Below are 17925 nucleotides of genomic sequence, written 5' to 3'. Positions count from 1 at the left end.
TTAATATAACTGCCTATAATCTTGTCTACGAACTTTTCAGACAGCCCTTGTTTTCCGTTTTCTTTAGATACTAAATCTGACGCATGCGTAGATGGAGTAGGCTGTCACTTCTTTAAAAACACCCCGAAAACATTATGTGTTTATGATGCAGAGGCATGTCCTGTAACATGTGGCTGTTGTAGTAAGTTGGATTATGTTTATATAAAACACTTTTTATTATAATTTATTTTATTTTCACTTTCTGAACATTATATTGAAATTGTTGCATAAAAGCTCTCAAACACAAGAGCCAGTCGAACCGGATGAGGCTCCCTGAATAGCTTATGGACATTGAGAAGTTCATTAAGACTTTGCCTTATTCAGCATTAAAGTATTATGCTGTGGGTAGTTGCTGGAAAAAATAAAAATGTTAAGATATGCAATGAAGAAAGTATTTCTTTCTACCTCATGTGGTTTCAGAGTTATGTTTTTAAAAAAAAATCATGTGTTTTTATTTCTTGTACAATGTATATATTTTGATTCATTGTCATTTTTTCGTTTCACAGAAAAAGTAGGACATTTGAGAGTAGCAAATTTTAGATGTTAAGATAACAGGCTTTTACAATCTACAAAATAAGTTAAGGGACCTTATGTTGATTTCACGCAACACAGTTTTACTCTAATTCTTTTCATAACGACTACATATAAAGCTTCATAATATCGACCAGATGAATTCCAATATTAAACCAAATATTTACCTAATACTGTTAGGAATACAAACTGCATACTGTTTTTAAATAGGTAAATTTAATCATAATTGTTTGATAGTTATAAGAATGTTTTCAGTTTATTAAAGGTGACTAAATGCAAATGATTTGTAATAATGAAATAACAGACGATGCATTCAAATTTAAGTAGTTTTCTGTCTCATATGTGTTAATGATATGATAAAATCATACTAATAATGTTCAACACAAAATCGAAATGAACCCGGTAATAATAAATAGAATAAGGCCAATTATAGCACTAAATAACCTTAGTGAACGGATTGGGTGGCCACAGTTTCATTTACAACTATTCTCATACAGTTCCTCAGAGTCCGTCGACTGTAAAAATGACAACAACAGCAACAATCGCAATCACACCAACAGCAACCATAACCAGAGCAGCAATAGCCTCAACCACAGCACCAACAACCACAACAACAGCCTCAACCACAGCATCAACAACCACAACAACAGCCTCAACCACAGCAGCAACAACCACAACAACAGCCTCAACCACAGAATCATCAACCTCAACCACAGCACCAACAACCACAACAACAGCCTCAACCACAGCATCAACAACCACAACAACAGCCTCAACTACAGCACCAACAACCACAACAACAGCCTTAACCACAGCATCAACAACAAAAGCATCCACATCAGGAACAACCCTAACCACAGCGGCAGCAACAACGTTAATCACAGCGGAAACAACAACAGCAACAACAACACAAACGCTGCCATATACGTCCCGACCAGTACCAGGTTTGTAATTTAAAAAATAACTAGGCGTTACAACACTATTTCTTTTTTTTTCTTTTTTTATTAAATTTTCTTTATTATCCAGTTCGTACAAACAATACATTTCATACATTATACAAATTTACAAACATATTACAAATGTTTAATTGCAAGAATAAACAATGGTTACATCAGAAAAAAACTTTAATAAAGACTAAGTAGATTTAAACTGATTTAACATGATTGTAAAAATGGAAAAGTAATCTAGAGCATGATATATGTAATTTTAATTATTTATAGTTATGTTTTCATTAATAAAAAAGAAGCGTTTCATAGTAAGCGTGTAAATAATATTTAATAGACTCCAGCCAGTCGCATATGTTTATGATGTGAATATGCTCCATTTGTTGTTATGGACATCGACCTTATTTTTCATTTCAGCAATAAGTCTTTCTAAACTAATTTTATATCTAAGATAATTTAAAAATTCACTGAAGTTTGGTATGGTTTTCTGGTATTTATTTTTAAATATAAAATATTTACCTAAGAGTAAAATATAGTTAATGCAGTTTGATTTCATATCTGGTGTTAACATGGGTTATTAAATATATTATTTAAGAAGCAACTTTTAACTTTAAGCTTGTGACCAAGTTACTCAGCGACTTTTTTGTTAGGTTTTAAGTTGCACTAACACTTAGGTACTACATTGACTTTCAAGCTTTACTTGTGGCGGAAGACCCCAGGTGCCACTTTGTGCATTAGTTCAAACGAAAACGGCACCTGAGTAGAATCAAAGACGTTTGATAAGCTAGCTGCATAAAATTTTCTGACATGAAAGAAATCGAAGATGCTGGGCTCGGCTCGAACCTTCAGCGATTGGAGGCAAGTGGCTTGAAGTATATGACCTGAACAACTCGACCGCGTATGGAAACTAGCTGTATATTACCTTTTCTTAAATGTATTGTTACATATAAAACTATTGTCCAGTTATTTGTAAGATGTTGTCCATGCACTTTACTTTTATCTTCATTTTGAAAAGGGCAAAAGGCCAGGAAAGTTTTGAATTACAATTAAACTCAGATGTTGTCCATGTTGGTTTTTTGTTTTGTTTTATTTTTGTGGTTGTTTTGTATTTGTTGTTTTTTGTTTTTTATACATGTATATTTCTTTAATTTTAATTTCTATTATTTATGATTTTTAGTTACTTGTAATGTATGTTCTGGTCCCGAGTTCTTGTGTGAAAAATTGTTTGCACCACAAACGTGTAACCCTCCTAACAATTACTGCATTAACAAACTTACTAACCATAGAGATGGAACACGGATGGTAACAAGACAGTACGTATAATGTGCATTGACATTTTATCTCAAAAATGTAGATTTCAAATAAAAGTATTGTTTTGGTATAGATCTAATATAGTAAATCATATTGCAATCTCATATACTAGAATCACTTACTTTTAAAATAACGAATGTATAATTATTTAAATTCAAAAGCCCACTTAAAGATCCTGTAGCACAAATTTTTATGATTTTGAATCATAAATATAATGTACAAATTAAGATTTATCAATTTTTCAAGTTCCAAAAAGCATTATTTATAAAGATATTACGGAATTTAACATTTCATGTAAATAAAGGGAGGTAATAAAAAATTCATTATCTACAAAGTCTAAGTCAAATTTTTCAATAAGAAATGAATGCATGTTTTTTGATGATTACATATAATATGTACAAACATTTGCAGTACATATTTGTATATATTATTTGATGTTTGAAAATTGTTTTAAAAGCATAATTATATACATATATATAATTTCACTACATATATATAATTTCACTTCAGTATGGTATACAACCTCAATTACAACATGCAGGATCTTTAAGTGAATTGGTTGATAATGGAAGGTCTATGATACAATAAATATTTATGTTGATGGTATTTGGCATCAGCAAAGAACAAATCACGAAATAATTAAATATAAATGTTGTAGGCAACTGTGAGATACATAATCCTATATTTCATATATTTTATATGTAGCAAGTTGTTCCAGAACAGAATATGTTTATTCATCGTATTTACGTACCCTTACATACTCATTTAGTACTTTGGTACCAACAATTTTTCAAAAATCCATATAATATATTCCATGGTGTACGTCAATATTTGAAATGCTGATGAAAAATGAATTCATTGTAGACAAACGACTACGGAGAAGAATTCTATAAGACCTAGTCTTTCATTCTAATCCTCTTCTTTGAATATTGTCAAATTTTGTATGTGTATATATTTCAAATGTTATTATGTACATATTCTGAGAATAAATATGTTTAAACTAAACGACTATATACTTTTAATACACATAAGGTCTCAGACACGAAATAAATTAAATCTTCAAAAAGAGCAAAGAGTTTAATGACGTTGAAGTAACTGTTTATAGAGCATGTTAGATGCTTTTTATCTAGAATTAGTAACACTAAATGTAAAAATATGCATCATAAAAGTAGTTATATGTAAGCAAAGTAGTTCGTGTTGTTGTATTTTGACTTCCACACAGAATACTTAATCATTATAACTGTACCAACTGCCAAAAAGGAACAGGAGTAAAATTTGGTAACTTTAACTAAAATCTAAAAAAAATGAAAACTAAGAATAAAACATTTTGGAGTATTTAGGAGCCTTAAGTCTGAAAATGCTATTATTTCCATTTCTGAAAATGTTTTCATTTTTAGGTGTCATATTACAATTTTTGAACAACTACTCCTTCACCATACAGTTGAAACATCTTTAACTCCTTTTGATTTTTTGGCAATTAGTACAGTTAAACAGACTTAATATACGTTTTTCTGCCTTAATGGCACATTTTTCATATTCAGTAACATATATTTCCGGTGATAAGCATTAAACATGTTTAATACTTATCACCGGAAATATTTAGTACTGAATGAACGGGCACATGAGTAGAACCATCGACGTTCCTTAAGCTAGCTGGATAGCTTCCTCACATGAAATAATCTAAAGTCCCTGTCGGAATTCGCACCCACAGCAGTGAGTCAAGTGGTTTGAAGTCAAAAACCTTTACCATCCGGCCAAGGACGCCCCGTCAAGGACATATAACAAAGCCAAAAATTGTAAAAAAACAATCAAAATTCTTTGAATATCACTCATGATTGAATTTAAGGCTCAGCAATGATGATAACTTGTTTTAAATATGCATTTCAGCTGCGGCAACTTTGACACCTGCTATCGGGATTGGTTCTTAGGAAGCTCTGACAGCGACAGATGCCGTAATTTTGACGAATACAACGTTATTACCTTAGACTTTGATTGTACATATTGTTGTACTTCAGACAACTGCAATAGACCGATTAAACCCATGGCAAAAGACCTATACCAGAATTTATAATAAATATACAAAGATGTACCGATGACTTTTTGTTTTGTTATTTATTTAACGAACACACATGAATCAAAAATTATGTGAGGAATACGTATAAAATTCTCACAGACTTGCAAATAATCGATATTGACCTCAAAACAAATAACTCAGTCATAAAAAAATCAAAATAGAATCGAGAGTGATACTAAGCAAATTAATATAGAATGTAAACTTAACAATGGTTAGCGCGTCGATTCCTTGTGCAAAAACTCTTTGTATGTTTGTATAAGTGTATTTCTACGAAAGCAACAAGCAAAAATTAGCGACCAAAAAATTGTATGCAATGTGGAGTTTTGCTGTACTTCAAGGGCTTCGCCGGAGCGTAAACAACGTTTGAAATAAACTTACAGAAGAATTGACGCGAATGAATGTCACGCAATATTTTGGACCTTGATTCTTGCGCGAGCGCAATGTGTCTTATATTACCGCATAAGTGAGCAAAAATACTATTGCATGGGCGGACGCAATATCAACCAAATGGGTGCATGCCAGTTGGGTCTTAAAACGTGTGTATTTTTAACAAAAAAGATCTATATTAACTAGAGCTTATGGCATTATTCGCAAACATTTTCGACATTGTTTCTTTTAAGGGCGCCATGAAACCTCAATGTCCGTATGAAATGCCTGCATTGTTTTCTTCTTTTATTCTGTTTAAACCCTCAAATAAAATCATCCTGTTGGCTTAAGTGCATATGCCATGATGACATTTTAAAGTCGTGTACCGTATCTTGTGCAAAGGTCACGTGAACCATATTGCTGTAGACTTTACTCTATTGACAGTTTGCGTCTTCTTGAAGAGCATGGGAGATCAAACGCTGCATTAGTCAAAGTCCGAATCAAATTGAATGCAAGCATCATGTATATATTGCAGTATTAATGAATCTCTAAGGTTAAATACGAAACTAAATCAGAACAAAAATAAGGTCACGTTAGGCACTCAAAATTAGATTTTTTAACAACTACGTTGGGTTTTCTGTATTTTTATGCTCTCTCAGGGGTGAGCATTTAGTCATCGCTATGTCCGTCCGACCGTTCGTCCGTCTGTCTATCCGTCCAGTTATATGTCCGTCCGTCGACTTTTCTTGTCCGGAACATAACTCTTATGCAACGAGATTTATCAACATCAAACTTTGTATATAGATAGATCTTATCGGGAAGAAGTGCAGTGCACAATAACCGAAACTCTGCCTTGCCTAACTTTGGAGTTATTGACCTTTGTTTATTTTATACTTTGAACATTATCCGGGACATAACTTTAAAACAGTAAGAGATATCAATATGAAACATTGAAGGTAGATAGTCACATTGGGTATATGTGCAGTTCACACGAACCGTAACTCTGCTTTGCCTTATTTTGGAGATATTGTCTTTTCTTCACTTTTATGCTTTGAACATTCTCCGGGACATAACCCTAACACTATAAGAGATATCAACATGACACTTTGTAGGTACATATATCTCATTAAGAAAAAAGTGCAGTGCAAAGAAACATTAGTCTGCCTAGTTTTTTTTTGAAGTTATTGCCCTTTGTCCATTTTACACTTTAAACATTGTCCATAACATAGTTCTGAAAGTATAATAGATATGAACAAGACACTTTGTAGGTAAATAGATCTCATTAGGTAGATGTGCAGTGCACAAAAACCGTAACTCTGCCTTGCCCAATTTGGAGTTATTTTGGAGTTATTGCCCTTTGTTCATATTTACATGTTCTATATTTATGAAATAAATGAGAGTAAAAAATAACAACTTTTCGGCGCAGCCTCAAAGACATATTTCACGCGGTCATCTGGCGGTGAGGTTTGTGAGGCCATAAAATAAAGTAAAAATTGAGTCTCCGAGCTATTGCACCTGTTCTTTTTTTTAATGGAAAAAAGGCAATAAATAGTTCACCTTAGGCTCCTAAAATAGTGCTTTTGGCTATATTTCGGGAAAAAAGAAACAACAAAATGGTCTCAATGGCAAACGCCTTTTACGGGCTTGCAAAAAGGAGAGACCTAGCTATTATACTAACAGCATTGCAATAAAACATAATCATTTCGTAAAAGCCCGAATGTCCGATATTCGGTTTTTACAGATTCCGGTATTATCATTGTTTATTGTAATAGTTTAACGAATTGAAATTATTAAACTGAATCAATCGTCTGGTTTTTAGAAAGTACCAATTTTCTCAGTGTCCGGTTTTCTCAACTTTTACTGTATTTCGTGTGTAAACAAAGTCGCCGAAGAGAAAACTTCCTTGCAGCATATATTGTTGTTTATTATTATTTATCATTATTATTATTATTATTATTATTATTATTATTATTATTATTTTTGTTTAATAGAGCAGAATATTTAGGGCATTTGAGAGTCGCAAATTGTATATGTTAAGATAAAAGAAAGACTTTTACAATTAACAATAGTAGTAAACGGGCCATATGGTGTTTTCACACGACACAGTGTCACTTTAATTTTCATTTCTAAATCTTAAACACGAGTATAGCAATACAGACCACTTTAATAAAATCATATTTTCGACCAGATGAATTCTTACATTAAATCAAAAGTGTACCTAATACTGTTAGGAATACAAACTGCATGCTGTTTTATATTAGGTAAATTTAGTTATTAGCATTTGATAGTTATAAGAATGTTTTAAGTTCATTTAAGGTAATTGAATTGAAATAAATTTTTTCTGTATTGAAATTTACATTTTTTTTTCTGTCTCATATGTAGAAATGATTTGTAAATATTTATTTGTTTTTTCTAAATGAGAGTAACAGGAATTAAATTTCAAATACTATTTAGTTTCAAAAGAACATTTTTCGTCCGACTTTTCCGTAAATGATGTTCTTTTGGATAAGGTAATATAACATATAATGTAAATGATATGACTAGAGCGTTATCCGAGCAACCCAGAAATATTAGACAACAGTATTCAACAAAAAGCACTTTTAAGTTTAAACGAATTTTTCCCAGCTTTTTGCAGTTAATTTCTAGGGCTAAAGTAGAAATACACACCAAGTGACTCTGGCCCAAGATTAAACGAAAGTGCCATCTTGTCTTCTATTGCACTAAAAATAAAATAGAATTTTTCTTTCATAATGTACCCGGAAAAGGGTTTTTTTTTACAAAATTTCGGTTTATCACACCCAAATTATGGGATTTTTTTTTCTTTGTTAACTATCAAAATCCCTGCCTTATTTCCACGGGGTTCTGAGTCACACAAAGTCGAATACGACGAGTGGCGGCGTAGCCGAGGGGTTCACAATCGGCCTAGCAGTCTAAGAATTGCTGGCTGAGTTGGTTCGAACCCCATCAGAGGCAGGCGTTGTTTACTGTACACTCTCAGCTTAGTACTGATCAATTGCAGGAACGGATTGAAGACTGTTTCAATAAGTTTGCAACACAATGGAACTAAAATTAGATTGATAAACTAAAATAAAATAAGGAGTATAAATTCATAAACGCGCCCACTAACTAGCGTTTCTACACAAAATTCATATAAACTCGATCAAAAGAATACAAATAGAATAAGCCCACTGACAGCACCAAAAAAGCAACTGGTCGTTTTTACATAAAATCCAAATTGATTTGGTATCGTAGTTAAATATACAACTGTAGGAATAAGAATAACAACCCATGTTATTAATATCTATTCTCATACAGATGGTCAGAGTCCATCAACAGTAAACAAGACATCAGCAGCAACAACCGCAAACACAGCAGCTACAACAACTCAAAAACTGCCATATACAGCTCCGCCAGTACCAGGTCTGTACTTTAAAAAAAATACTCTGCTTTATACCTCTTTCGGAGGTATACGGTAAATTGCTCTATCGCTACATCCGAGCTAGTGCATGTCGCTCAATTCAAGTGTCAAGTGTTTTCATTTTTATATATTTGGTGAATTATACACCAAATATTAAAATTCGATGAATGCTATGCCATGTAGATTTGACTAAAGTTTCCAGATAACATAAAGTTGTTATAATTGTGATTGAAATGTAGTTATGGCGTCGTAACCCAATTAGCAAATTCGGCGTTTAACTGGACCGTTTCTTCATGAAACAGATTATTTTTCCTCAAATTTTCATCTTAATTTTCAGATAAAAAAACGGATACGTTTCAAGTAGATATAAGGTCTTGAAATGAAATAAGATTGAAATCAGATCAAATTATTAGTTAATAAAGAAAATATAGGATATTTGTTCTGTCAGACAGCTCTGTCGTGAAGGAGGTAATCATGTCGCCAAGGAGATAGCTCTATGGTTTCAAAGTTGACTAAAAATGAAAGGGCAAGGAGTGTAAAATGTTGGCGGTAAAAACGATCTTTAGTATGCCTAAGAGTTTGAAGTGTCATATAAAAACCGTTTGCATGGGAACTATGAATGTGAACATTGTGACAAGAAATATTTATTGAGCTTTTGGTGTACTTGATTTCTTTTCTTTGTTCTCTATTCAAAATGCCCAGTGAGTTGACATTTTAACTAACCTACAAGTATCTACATTGTTTCCAGCCTGCGAGAAAGCTACGATTCTTTTTTATCTTTAAAACACCTTGAATATCCAGTAACGCAGTGTGGTGCAAATACCGAAGGCCTAGTGAAATGTAACGCAGAATTGTGCAATTCTGCGGCCGAAAAAGGAAATGCACTAATATCTTTATTGCACATCAAATTGAAAGAAGTGAATTAGAACATACGGTTGCTAAGACATTATTCTTTAAACATCAGCAAAAATATTTCCATGACAATGTTTATTTTTCAAGATAATTCGTGAAAATTTCGATCTGAATTTTGAGTTTCGTCGTATCTTTAAACACAATATCGTATATATTATACTATGGATTTTGATTTCCGGTGTACCCGACACATTAGCAAAACTACTCGTCTCTTGGTATACACGATATGCAGTCATCTGAAATGGACAAATATATACCATGTTTATGTTTTGTAACTTTTGTACAAAAAGTTTAAGTCTTAACATGTATTTTTAAGTTAAGTTCTTAATGCAACGTGGCAAAAGTGGTTAGATATGTATAAACTAAAAAGATACTGAAACAGCACAAATTCAATTCAATACTACACGAATATAGACAATATAGTATGCTGTTTATCACAATGTTGTGTACAGTAAAAAAAACAATTGAGTCCGCTGTAAATATTAATGCTTTATTATGCAAATTACGTCATGATAAGCATGCATAGTAGTTACATAAGTAAAATATTGTTTTTATTATTTTTGTGCCATGATAAATGTTATGGATAAAATCAATCACAATCAATCAGATACTTTGTACGTAACTATAGAGCTATCTCCTTGGCGACATGATTACCTCCTTCACGACAGAGCTGTCTCAGAGAACAGATATTCTATATTTTTTATTCACTAATAATTTGATCTGATTTCAATCTTATTTTATTTCTAGTCATTATATCTACTTGAAACGTATTCGTTTTTAATCTGAATCGCTGTTTAGATGAAAATTTCACGATAAAATGGTCCATTTCAAAGCAAGATTCGCTTACTGGTAAACGCCGCCACAACTACATTTACAACACATTTATAACAACTTTATGTTTTCTTGATCAAATCTTCATGACATAGCATTCTCCGAATTTTGATATTTAGTAAAGAGTTTACAAATATAGTTAAAAAAAAAACATTGACAATTGATTTAAGCGACATGCACTAGCTCGAAAGTAGCGATAGAGCAATTTACCGTCTACCTCCGAAAGAGGTAGCTCTATCATTTACCAGGCGTGATATACCACCACACCTCTTTTTGTAATTGATATTTAGTAGTCCATGCACTTAAGCTTTTAAGTTTTTGTCTTAATTTTGAAAACGAGAACAGGGAAATTTTAAATAAGAGTTAGCCTCAGGAAAGAAGTCCACGTAATTTTCGTTTTTTTATCTGTTTGATTATTATTGTGTTTTGTTGGTGGTGTTTGATTTTTTGATTTTTTTTGTTTGATTGCTTGTTTGAATTGTTTTAATTTTTTAATTTTCATTTATTTATTTTTTATATTTTATCTTTTCCTAGTTACTTGTAATGTTTGTGCTGGTCCCGAGTTCCTGTGTGAAAAATTGTTTGCACCACAAACGTGTTACCCTCCTAACAATTACTGCATTAACAAACTTACCAACAATATAGATGCAACACGAATGGTAACAAGACAGTACGTATAATGTGCATTGATATTTAATTTACTTGAAAATTGATAACATTTTATCCAATATTGATAAGTGTTAGATTTAATCTACTCAATTTAGCCTCGTCTTAAATTTACGAGACTAAACTTTTCGTATCAAATCCAAATTACTGGATCTAAACAGCCGATTTGTTGTTCATTTTCCGAGTCAAAAAAAAAGCTGTGAATTTGTCCCTCAGAAAATGGTATTGTATTGTACTCAATTCTTAATTACCTTATATTTTCATTATATTATTGACAATGATAGCGTTATATAACAAATATTTATAAATGCTGATGAAAAATGTATGCATTGTTGACCTATCCACTTTAAATGCATATAACATGTGGTGACCAGAATGAACGGGGGTAATTTTTGATGACTATAAACTTTGACCAAAATTTAAAAAAAAACTTTTGAAAAATAAATATAAAACATTTTTGGAGAATAACACGCCTTTAAGCCTGTAAATGCTATTTTTGATCATATTTCTTTGAGGTGTCTTATTACAATTTTTGAACAACTATTCATTGACCATACAGCTGAAACATATTTTATTCCTTTTGACTTTTTGGCAATTAGTACAGTTATACTGGCTAAATGGCATATCATGCCGTATTTAGTACTACATATTTCTGGTGATAAGCATTAAACATGTTTTAAATCAATTATGGATCGTTATTAAATCCATTTTTGTCCCTTCAAAGAAAGAAAATAAATATTCATTTCTTTGGTACCATGAGTCTGAAAATTCAACAGTATTATATATATTTCAATGATTTCATGATTTGTTATTGAAATTGTTGCGGAAATTGTATTTGCTCAATGACAAGAACATATTTTGTTTGTTTGATTGATTGGGTTTTACGTCAGACTGACACAGTATAAGTCATATGACGACGTTCGAACTAATGTAAGAAGACCTCATGTGCTCTGCTGCACGAACGGGCACCAGAGTATAACCCTCGACGTTGCGAAAGCTAGCTGGATAGATTCCTCACATGAAAGAATCGAAAGTCCCTGTCGGAATTCGCACCCACAGCTGTGAGGGGCAAAAGGAAAACAACTTTACCACCCGACGACGGACGCACCGCCAATGCCATATAACAAAGCCAATAATTGTAAGAAATAATCACCATTCTTTGAATGTCAATCTTGCCTGTATTTAAGACTCAGCAATGACGATAACTTGTTTTAAATATGTTTTTAATATGCATTTCAGCTGCGGCAACTTTGACACCTGCTATCGGGATTGGTTCTTAGGAAGCTCTGACAGCGACAGATGCCGTAACTTTGAGGACAACAACATTATTACCCTTGACTTTGATTGTACATATTGCTGCACTACAGACAACTGCAATAAACCGATTAAACCGTTGGACAAAGACCTATATAAGGGTAGATAATAAATATACAAAGATGTACCGATTACTTCTTGTTGACAAACTATTACGTTTATACACACAATAATGTATGTTGTTTTCTTAATATAATATCATTAGAATCTCCTTCACTTGGGACCATGACAGCTTACCACAAAATACGAATACGAGTGGCGGCGTGGCCGAGTGGTTCACAATCTGCCTAGCAATCTAAGAATTGCTGACTGAGTTGGTTCGAACCCCATCAGAGGCAAGCCGTTGTTTCCTTGGTTCAGAAATTGTACACTCATAGCTTAGTACTGGTCGATTGCAGGAACGGATTGAAGACTGTTTCAATAAGTTTCAAACACAATGGAACTTAAATTAGATTGATAAACTTAATTAAAATAAGGAGCATAAATTCATAAACCCACCAACCAGCGTTTCTACACATAATTCATATAAACTCGATCAAAAGAGTAAAAATAGAACAAGCCCAATGACAGCACCAAAAAAGCAAGTGGTCTTTTTTACACAAAATCCAAATGGATTGAGTATCGAAGTTAAATGTACAACTGTAGGAATAAGAATAACAATCCACGTTATTAATATCTATTCTCATACAGTTCCTCAGAGTCCCCCAACAGTAAAGATGACATCAACAGCAACAACCTCAATCAAAGCAACAACAAACGGAACCACAGCGGCAACAACCGAAACCACAACAGCAGCATCAATCCCAAATACAGCAACAACAACAACTCAAAAACTGCCACATACAGCTCCGCCAGTAGCAGGTCTTTATTTAAAGAAAATACTCTGCTTTACAAAACTACATTCTAATTTTAAAGTGTATAAAGCTGTATATCCGTTGCCTGTGGATTTTAAAAAGTTTTGTTGATATTAACATGAAAATGAATAAAGAATACCAAGTGTGTGTTTTCCTGAAAGCGAGTTGAATATTCTTGAAATCATCGCCAAAACTACTAAAGTAATAGCTGAAAATTTTGTTCCGAAACATTGTACTCTATATACAATATGCATGTACAATCAATTAAGTTAAACATTGTGTGTTACAAATCATAAAGAAACAATAATTGGTTAAAAAAGAACATAACTCAACTGTTTTTGATTTTTTATAAACAAATATATGAGCTACAGCTTTATACACTTAAACGTGGATTACAAAATAAATTATTATGAAGCATTTTTATTATTTAGCTTGATAGCCTCTGCATCAACTTCTGACAGGTACAGAGAAGTTTTGCAGTCATCTTTTATCATTAGTTTATTATTTGTTTCAAAATAAATTGCATTTTAATGATAATACCCAGATAATAAGTTTCGCAAGGCAATTTTCCACGACATGCATATATATTAATGATCTGATTTTTATTGATTATTTTGTGGGGGAGGGGGTTGTTAACGTCACACTAACACTATAGGTAATAAGGGAACTTTAAAGCTTTGAAGGAGAAAGACCTCAGGTGCCTCTTTGTGCATTACTGTAAGTAATAACAGCCACATATATTAGGTAAACTAGCTGAAGAGCTTTCTCACATGAATTTTAAAGAAATCAAACACGCTGGCGCGGATTAAATCTACAGCGATTGGAAGCAAGTGCCTTGAAGTCAATGATCTTTACTACTGGACAACGAACGCCCCGACACGCATCTATTTAGATTTGGCACTTATTTCTGTTTCCATTCTTTTACAATGTAAACAGAATAATTTTGTTTTTATTATTGATTCATACAAAACTTATGATAAATCAATAGGCAAACTCATTCTCTGTATTTTTGTTGATTGCAATTTTTATTGGTAAACTATAAATCTACAGTTTGTCTGAAAAAAACAGTGTCCAAAAAAAGCATATATACAAAATGTGTTTTATATATTATTAGAACTGTACAAAACAGTTAACAACTATATTGATAAAGCTATCTGTGTTTTCCATAAAACATCTTCACGGTGATAGGGCGTTTACCACAACTTTTCCGCGCAACGTCAAAATATCTTACTTCTGACCGAGACACCGTATATTTCTGTACAAAATATTAATGGCTCGATAACTAAATTGCAGGTAATAGCTTACAAAATATCTTCCTGCTGAAATTATTCCAATTGTTTAGGTACTCCATCGAATTTTTGAAACAATTTGTTGTTAATCTAGCACAACACAATTCACAAAAAATTACATACTTCGTAGGAATAGTGTTTTCAAACGATCGTGACTACCTCAAAATGACTCGAACTTGTCACAAAAACATGTGTTAAAACGACGATGTATTTGTTCTATGACCTTACGAGCTTGTGTATATATTATGATTAGGCATAAATTCAAGTTCCATACACATTGTGTGTTTCTATTGTAAATTTTAGGGAATATATGTTGTAAAAAGGCCTATTGACTCGAATATTGGAGCACCGTACAACACTGAATTCAAACACCGCATTCTTTTTCCGTTTGACCGATAAATACTGGAACCGTTTTCATTTGCACTATACTTTATAAGTAACTGTTAATTGACCTATTGTTATGTTATGTTGCTGTTATAATCATATGTTATTTTATGGAAAACTCCTGAAGGTCACTTCTATGTAAATAATACCAGTAAGGTTAGTGCAATGGTATCTACAATCTTATTCAAACGGATAAACCCCTCATGAAAGATCATTCTTCGATGAGGTTACCAAGCATTGATAAAATTGTTTCGAATAACCAATCAGAAAAAAAACATAATAAAATCACTTTAATGTGATGCAAGAGATAAAGCAAAGTGAATAAATTCAAAAATCAAGTGAAAAATGTGATTCAGTTTAATAGTATATACATGTACAAGGTGGTGAACCGATGCAAACTTTGTGGTTCAGTGCACGATTAAAAAACACGGAAATCCAATTCATATCGGGTTTTCGTAAAAATAAACTTTTAAAACGCTCAGTAGAATTCATCTTATAATTTGCATCAACAATTACATTTAAAAAATCCTATAACCGATTTAATGTCAACCGATGAAACCTTCAAAATAATTTTGGCAACATGCACGGCGGAATCATCTGAATCAGTTTGAAAATGATTATTGAAAGAAACACTTTCTACAACACAATGGTAACACTTGGTAACCTCATCGAAGAATTATCTTTCCATGTGGTTTTTTTCCGTTTGAATAAGTTCGAAAAAAGAAAAGATATCGACTTATCTAACAAGTATTATTCACATAGACCAGACCTTCAGAAGTTTTCCATTAAATAACATATGATAACAGCAACATAACATATCAACAGGTGAATTAACAGTTACTTTTAAAGAATGATGCAAATGAAAACGGTTCATGTATTTATCGGTCAAACGGAAAAAGAATGCGGTGTTTGAATTCAGTATTGTACGGTGCTCCAATATTCGAGTCAATGGGCCTTTTTCCAACATATATTCCCTAAAGTTTACAATAGAAACACACTGTTTCTTCGAAGTATGTAATTTTTTGTGAATTGTGTTGTGCTAGATTAACCATAAATTGTTTCAAAAATTCGATGGTTAATATTTTGTCCAGAAATATACGGTGTCTCGGTCAGAAGTATGATATGTTGACGTTGCGCGGAAAAGTTGTGGTAAACGACCTCTCACCGTGATCTTTAAAACTTTGAACATAACCCGTAAAATATCGGGGACTGGTCACAAGCTGTATTTTTTATATTCTTAAATGCATTGTTATATATAACACCACTCCTTTTTGTTATCGTTACTTAACCTTTTAAGTTTTTTTTTCTTAAATTTGAAAGGGAGAACTAGGAAATTTTAAATCACAATTAAACTCATGAAAGAAGTCCACACATGATTTTCGATCTTTATCTGTTTGATTTCTTGTTTGTTTGTTTTTTGTATTTTTTATTTTTTATTTTTTATAGTTACTTGTAATGTTTGTGCTGGTCCCGAGTTCCTGTGTGAAAAATTGTTTGCACCACAAACGTGTTACCCTCCTAACAACTACTGCATTAACAAACTTACTAACCATAGTTTATCCAATATTGGTCAGACATTCATATTGATATTTCTATAGACTTACATTATAAGAAATGGTCCCTAATCCTACCTTAAAATTGAGTTTTCATGCTAAAGAGGTGATTTTTCTAGCAGAATGAAATGCCTGACACATAAAAATGTTCCTGTTATATAGTGTTAGCCAACCAATTTTTTTGCAAAATGACTTCAAAGAGGATTACCCCCCATTTCATTGAAATTTTCTGCTGATCACAGGACTGACATACACTTTTTATAAATGCAAATATCCAAGTCAAAATTATCATAGGGACTCATGAAATATTTCATTTTCTTCAGAAATCAATGTAGTGTTACTTTTTAAATTAGTTTTTATACTTAAAAATACCCCATTCTCATCCAATCACCTCATGTATAAAGTGATTCATACGGTTTTCCCTGCACTTTTTTTCAGCCAATCGCTGGCCATGTTACAATGCGATACCCTGACCTATTGTTACATTCAATCTACTCAATTTAGCCTCATCTTCAATTTACGAGACCAAAAGTGTTTAAGTTCATAAATGCTTATAAGAAATATGCGTAAGGGTAGACCTGTCCGTATTAAAGGCACATGAAGTCTTAGACAAGAACAAAATTTTCTACAAATTCCATACAATATGATAAATAACTGCAACTGTACTAAGTGCCCAGAATGAACGGGAGTAATTTTTTGTGACTATAAACCTTTACCAAAATTAAAAAAAAAAACTTGCAGATAAATATTAAACATTTTTGGAGTATAACACGCTTTTAATCTTGAAAATGCTACTTTTTATCATATATTTTAACGTGTCTTATGACAATTTTTGACCAACTATTCATTGACCATACACCTGAAACATATTTTAATCCTTTTATTTTGTTTGGCAATAAGTACAGTTATACTGGCTTTCTGACATATCAATCCATATTTAGTACTACATACATGTATTTCAGTTGATAAGCATTAATCATGTTTTACATGTCAACCAATTATGAATCGTTATTAAATCTATATTGTCACTACAAGGAACGAAAACAAATATTCATTTCTATGATACCATAACCCTGGAAATTCAATAGTATTAAATATATTTCATAATTTGCTTACATTGTTGCGGAAATTGTATTTGCTCCATGTCAAGGCCATATTTTGTTTGTTTGATTAATTGGGTTTTATGTCACACCTCCACAGTATAGGTCATATGACCAAGATCGAAACTTGACTGGTGTCGAAAGACCTCGGGTGCCCTGCTGCACGAACGGGCACCTGAATAGAACTATCGACGTTGCGAAAGCTAGCTGGATAGCTTCCTCACATGAAAGAATCGAAAGTCCCTGTCGGAATTCGCACCCACAGCTTTGAGGAGCAAAAGGCAAAAAACTTTACCTCCCGGCGACGGACGCACCGCCAATACCATATAACAAAGCCAA

At 32.5% G+C, this 17925-nt stretch overlaps 1 protein-coding gene across 1 annotated transcript in view; it reads left to right on the top strand.

Annotated features, from left to right (window-relative positions):
• Positions 1 to 17925, top strand: part of LOC132743562 (mucin-2-like) — a 76058-nt gene that overhangs the window by 32349 nt on the left and 25784 nt on the right. Inside the window, exons 9-13 of the mRNA XM_060732095.1 lie at positions 68 to 181; positions 1068 to 1514; positions 2692 to 2827; positions 12332 to 12507; positions 13097 to 13267. Coding sequence (XP_060588078.1) covers positions 68 to 181; positions 1068 to 1514; positions 2692 to 2827; positions 12332 to 12507; positions 13097 to 13267 — 1044 coding nt within the window. The remainder of the gene's footprint in view (positions 1 to 67; positions 182 to 1067; positions 1515 to 2691; positions 2828 to 12331; positions 12508 to 13096; positions 13268 to 17925) is intronic.

Source organism: Ruditapes philippinarum, unplaced genomic scaffold (assembly GCF_026571515.1).
Source record: "Ruditapes philippinarum isolate M1 unplaced genomic scaffold, ASM2657151v2 ctg3926_1_1_1_1, whole genome shotgun sequence".
Classification (NCBI taxonomy): Eukaryota; Metazoa; Mollusca; class Bivalvia; order Venerida; family Veneridae; genus Ruditapes; species Ruditapes philippinarum.
The sequence above is the reverse complement of the archived record's forward strand: the minus strand, read 5'-3'. Positions and strand labels throughout refer to the sequence as shown.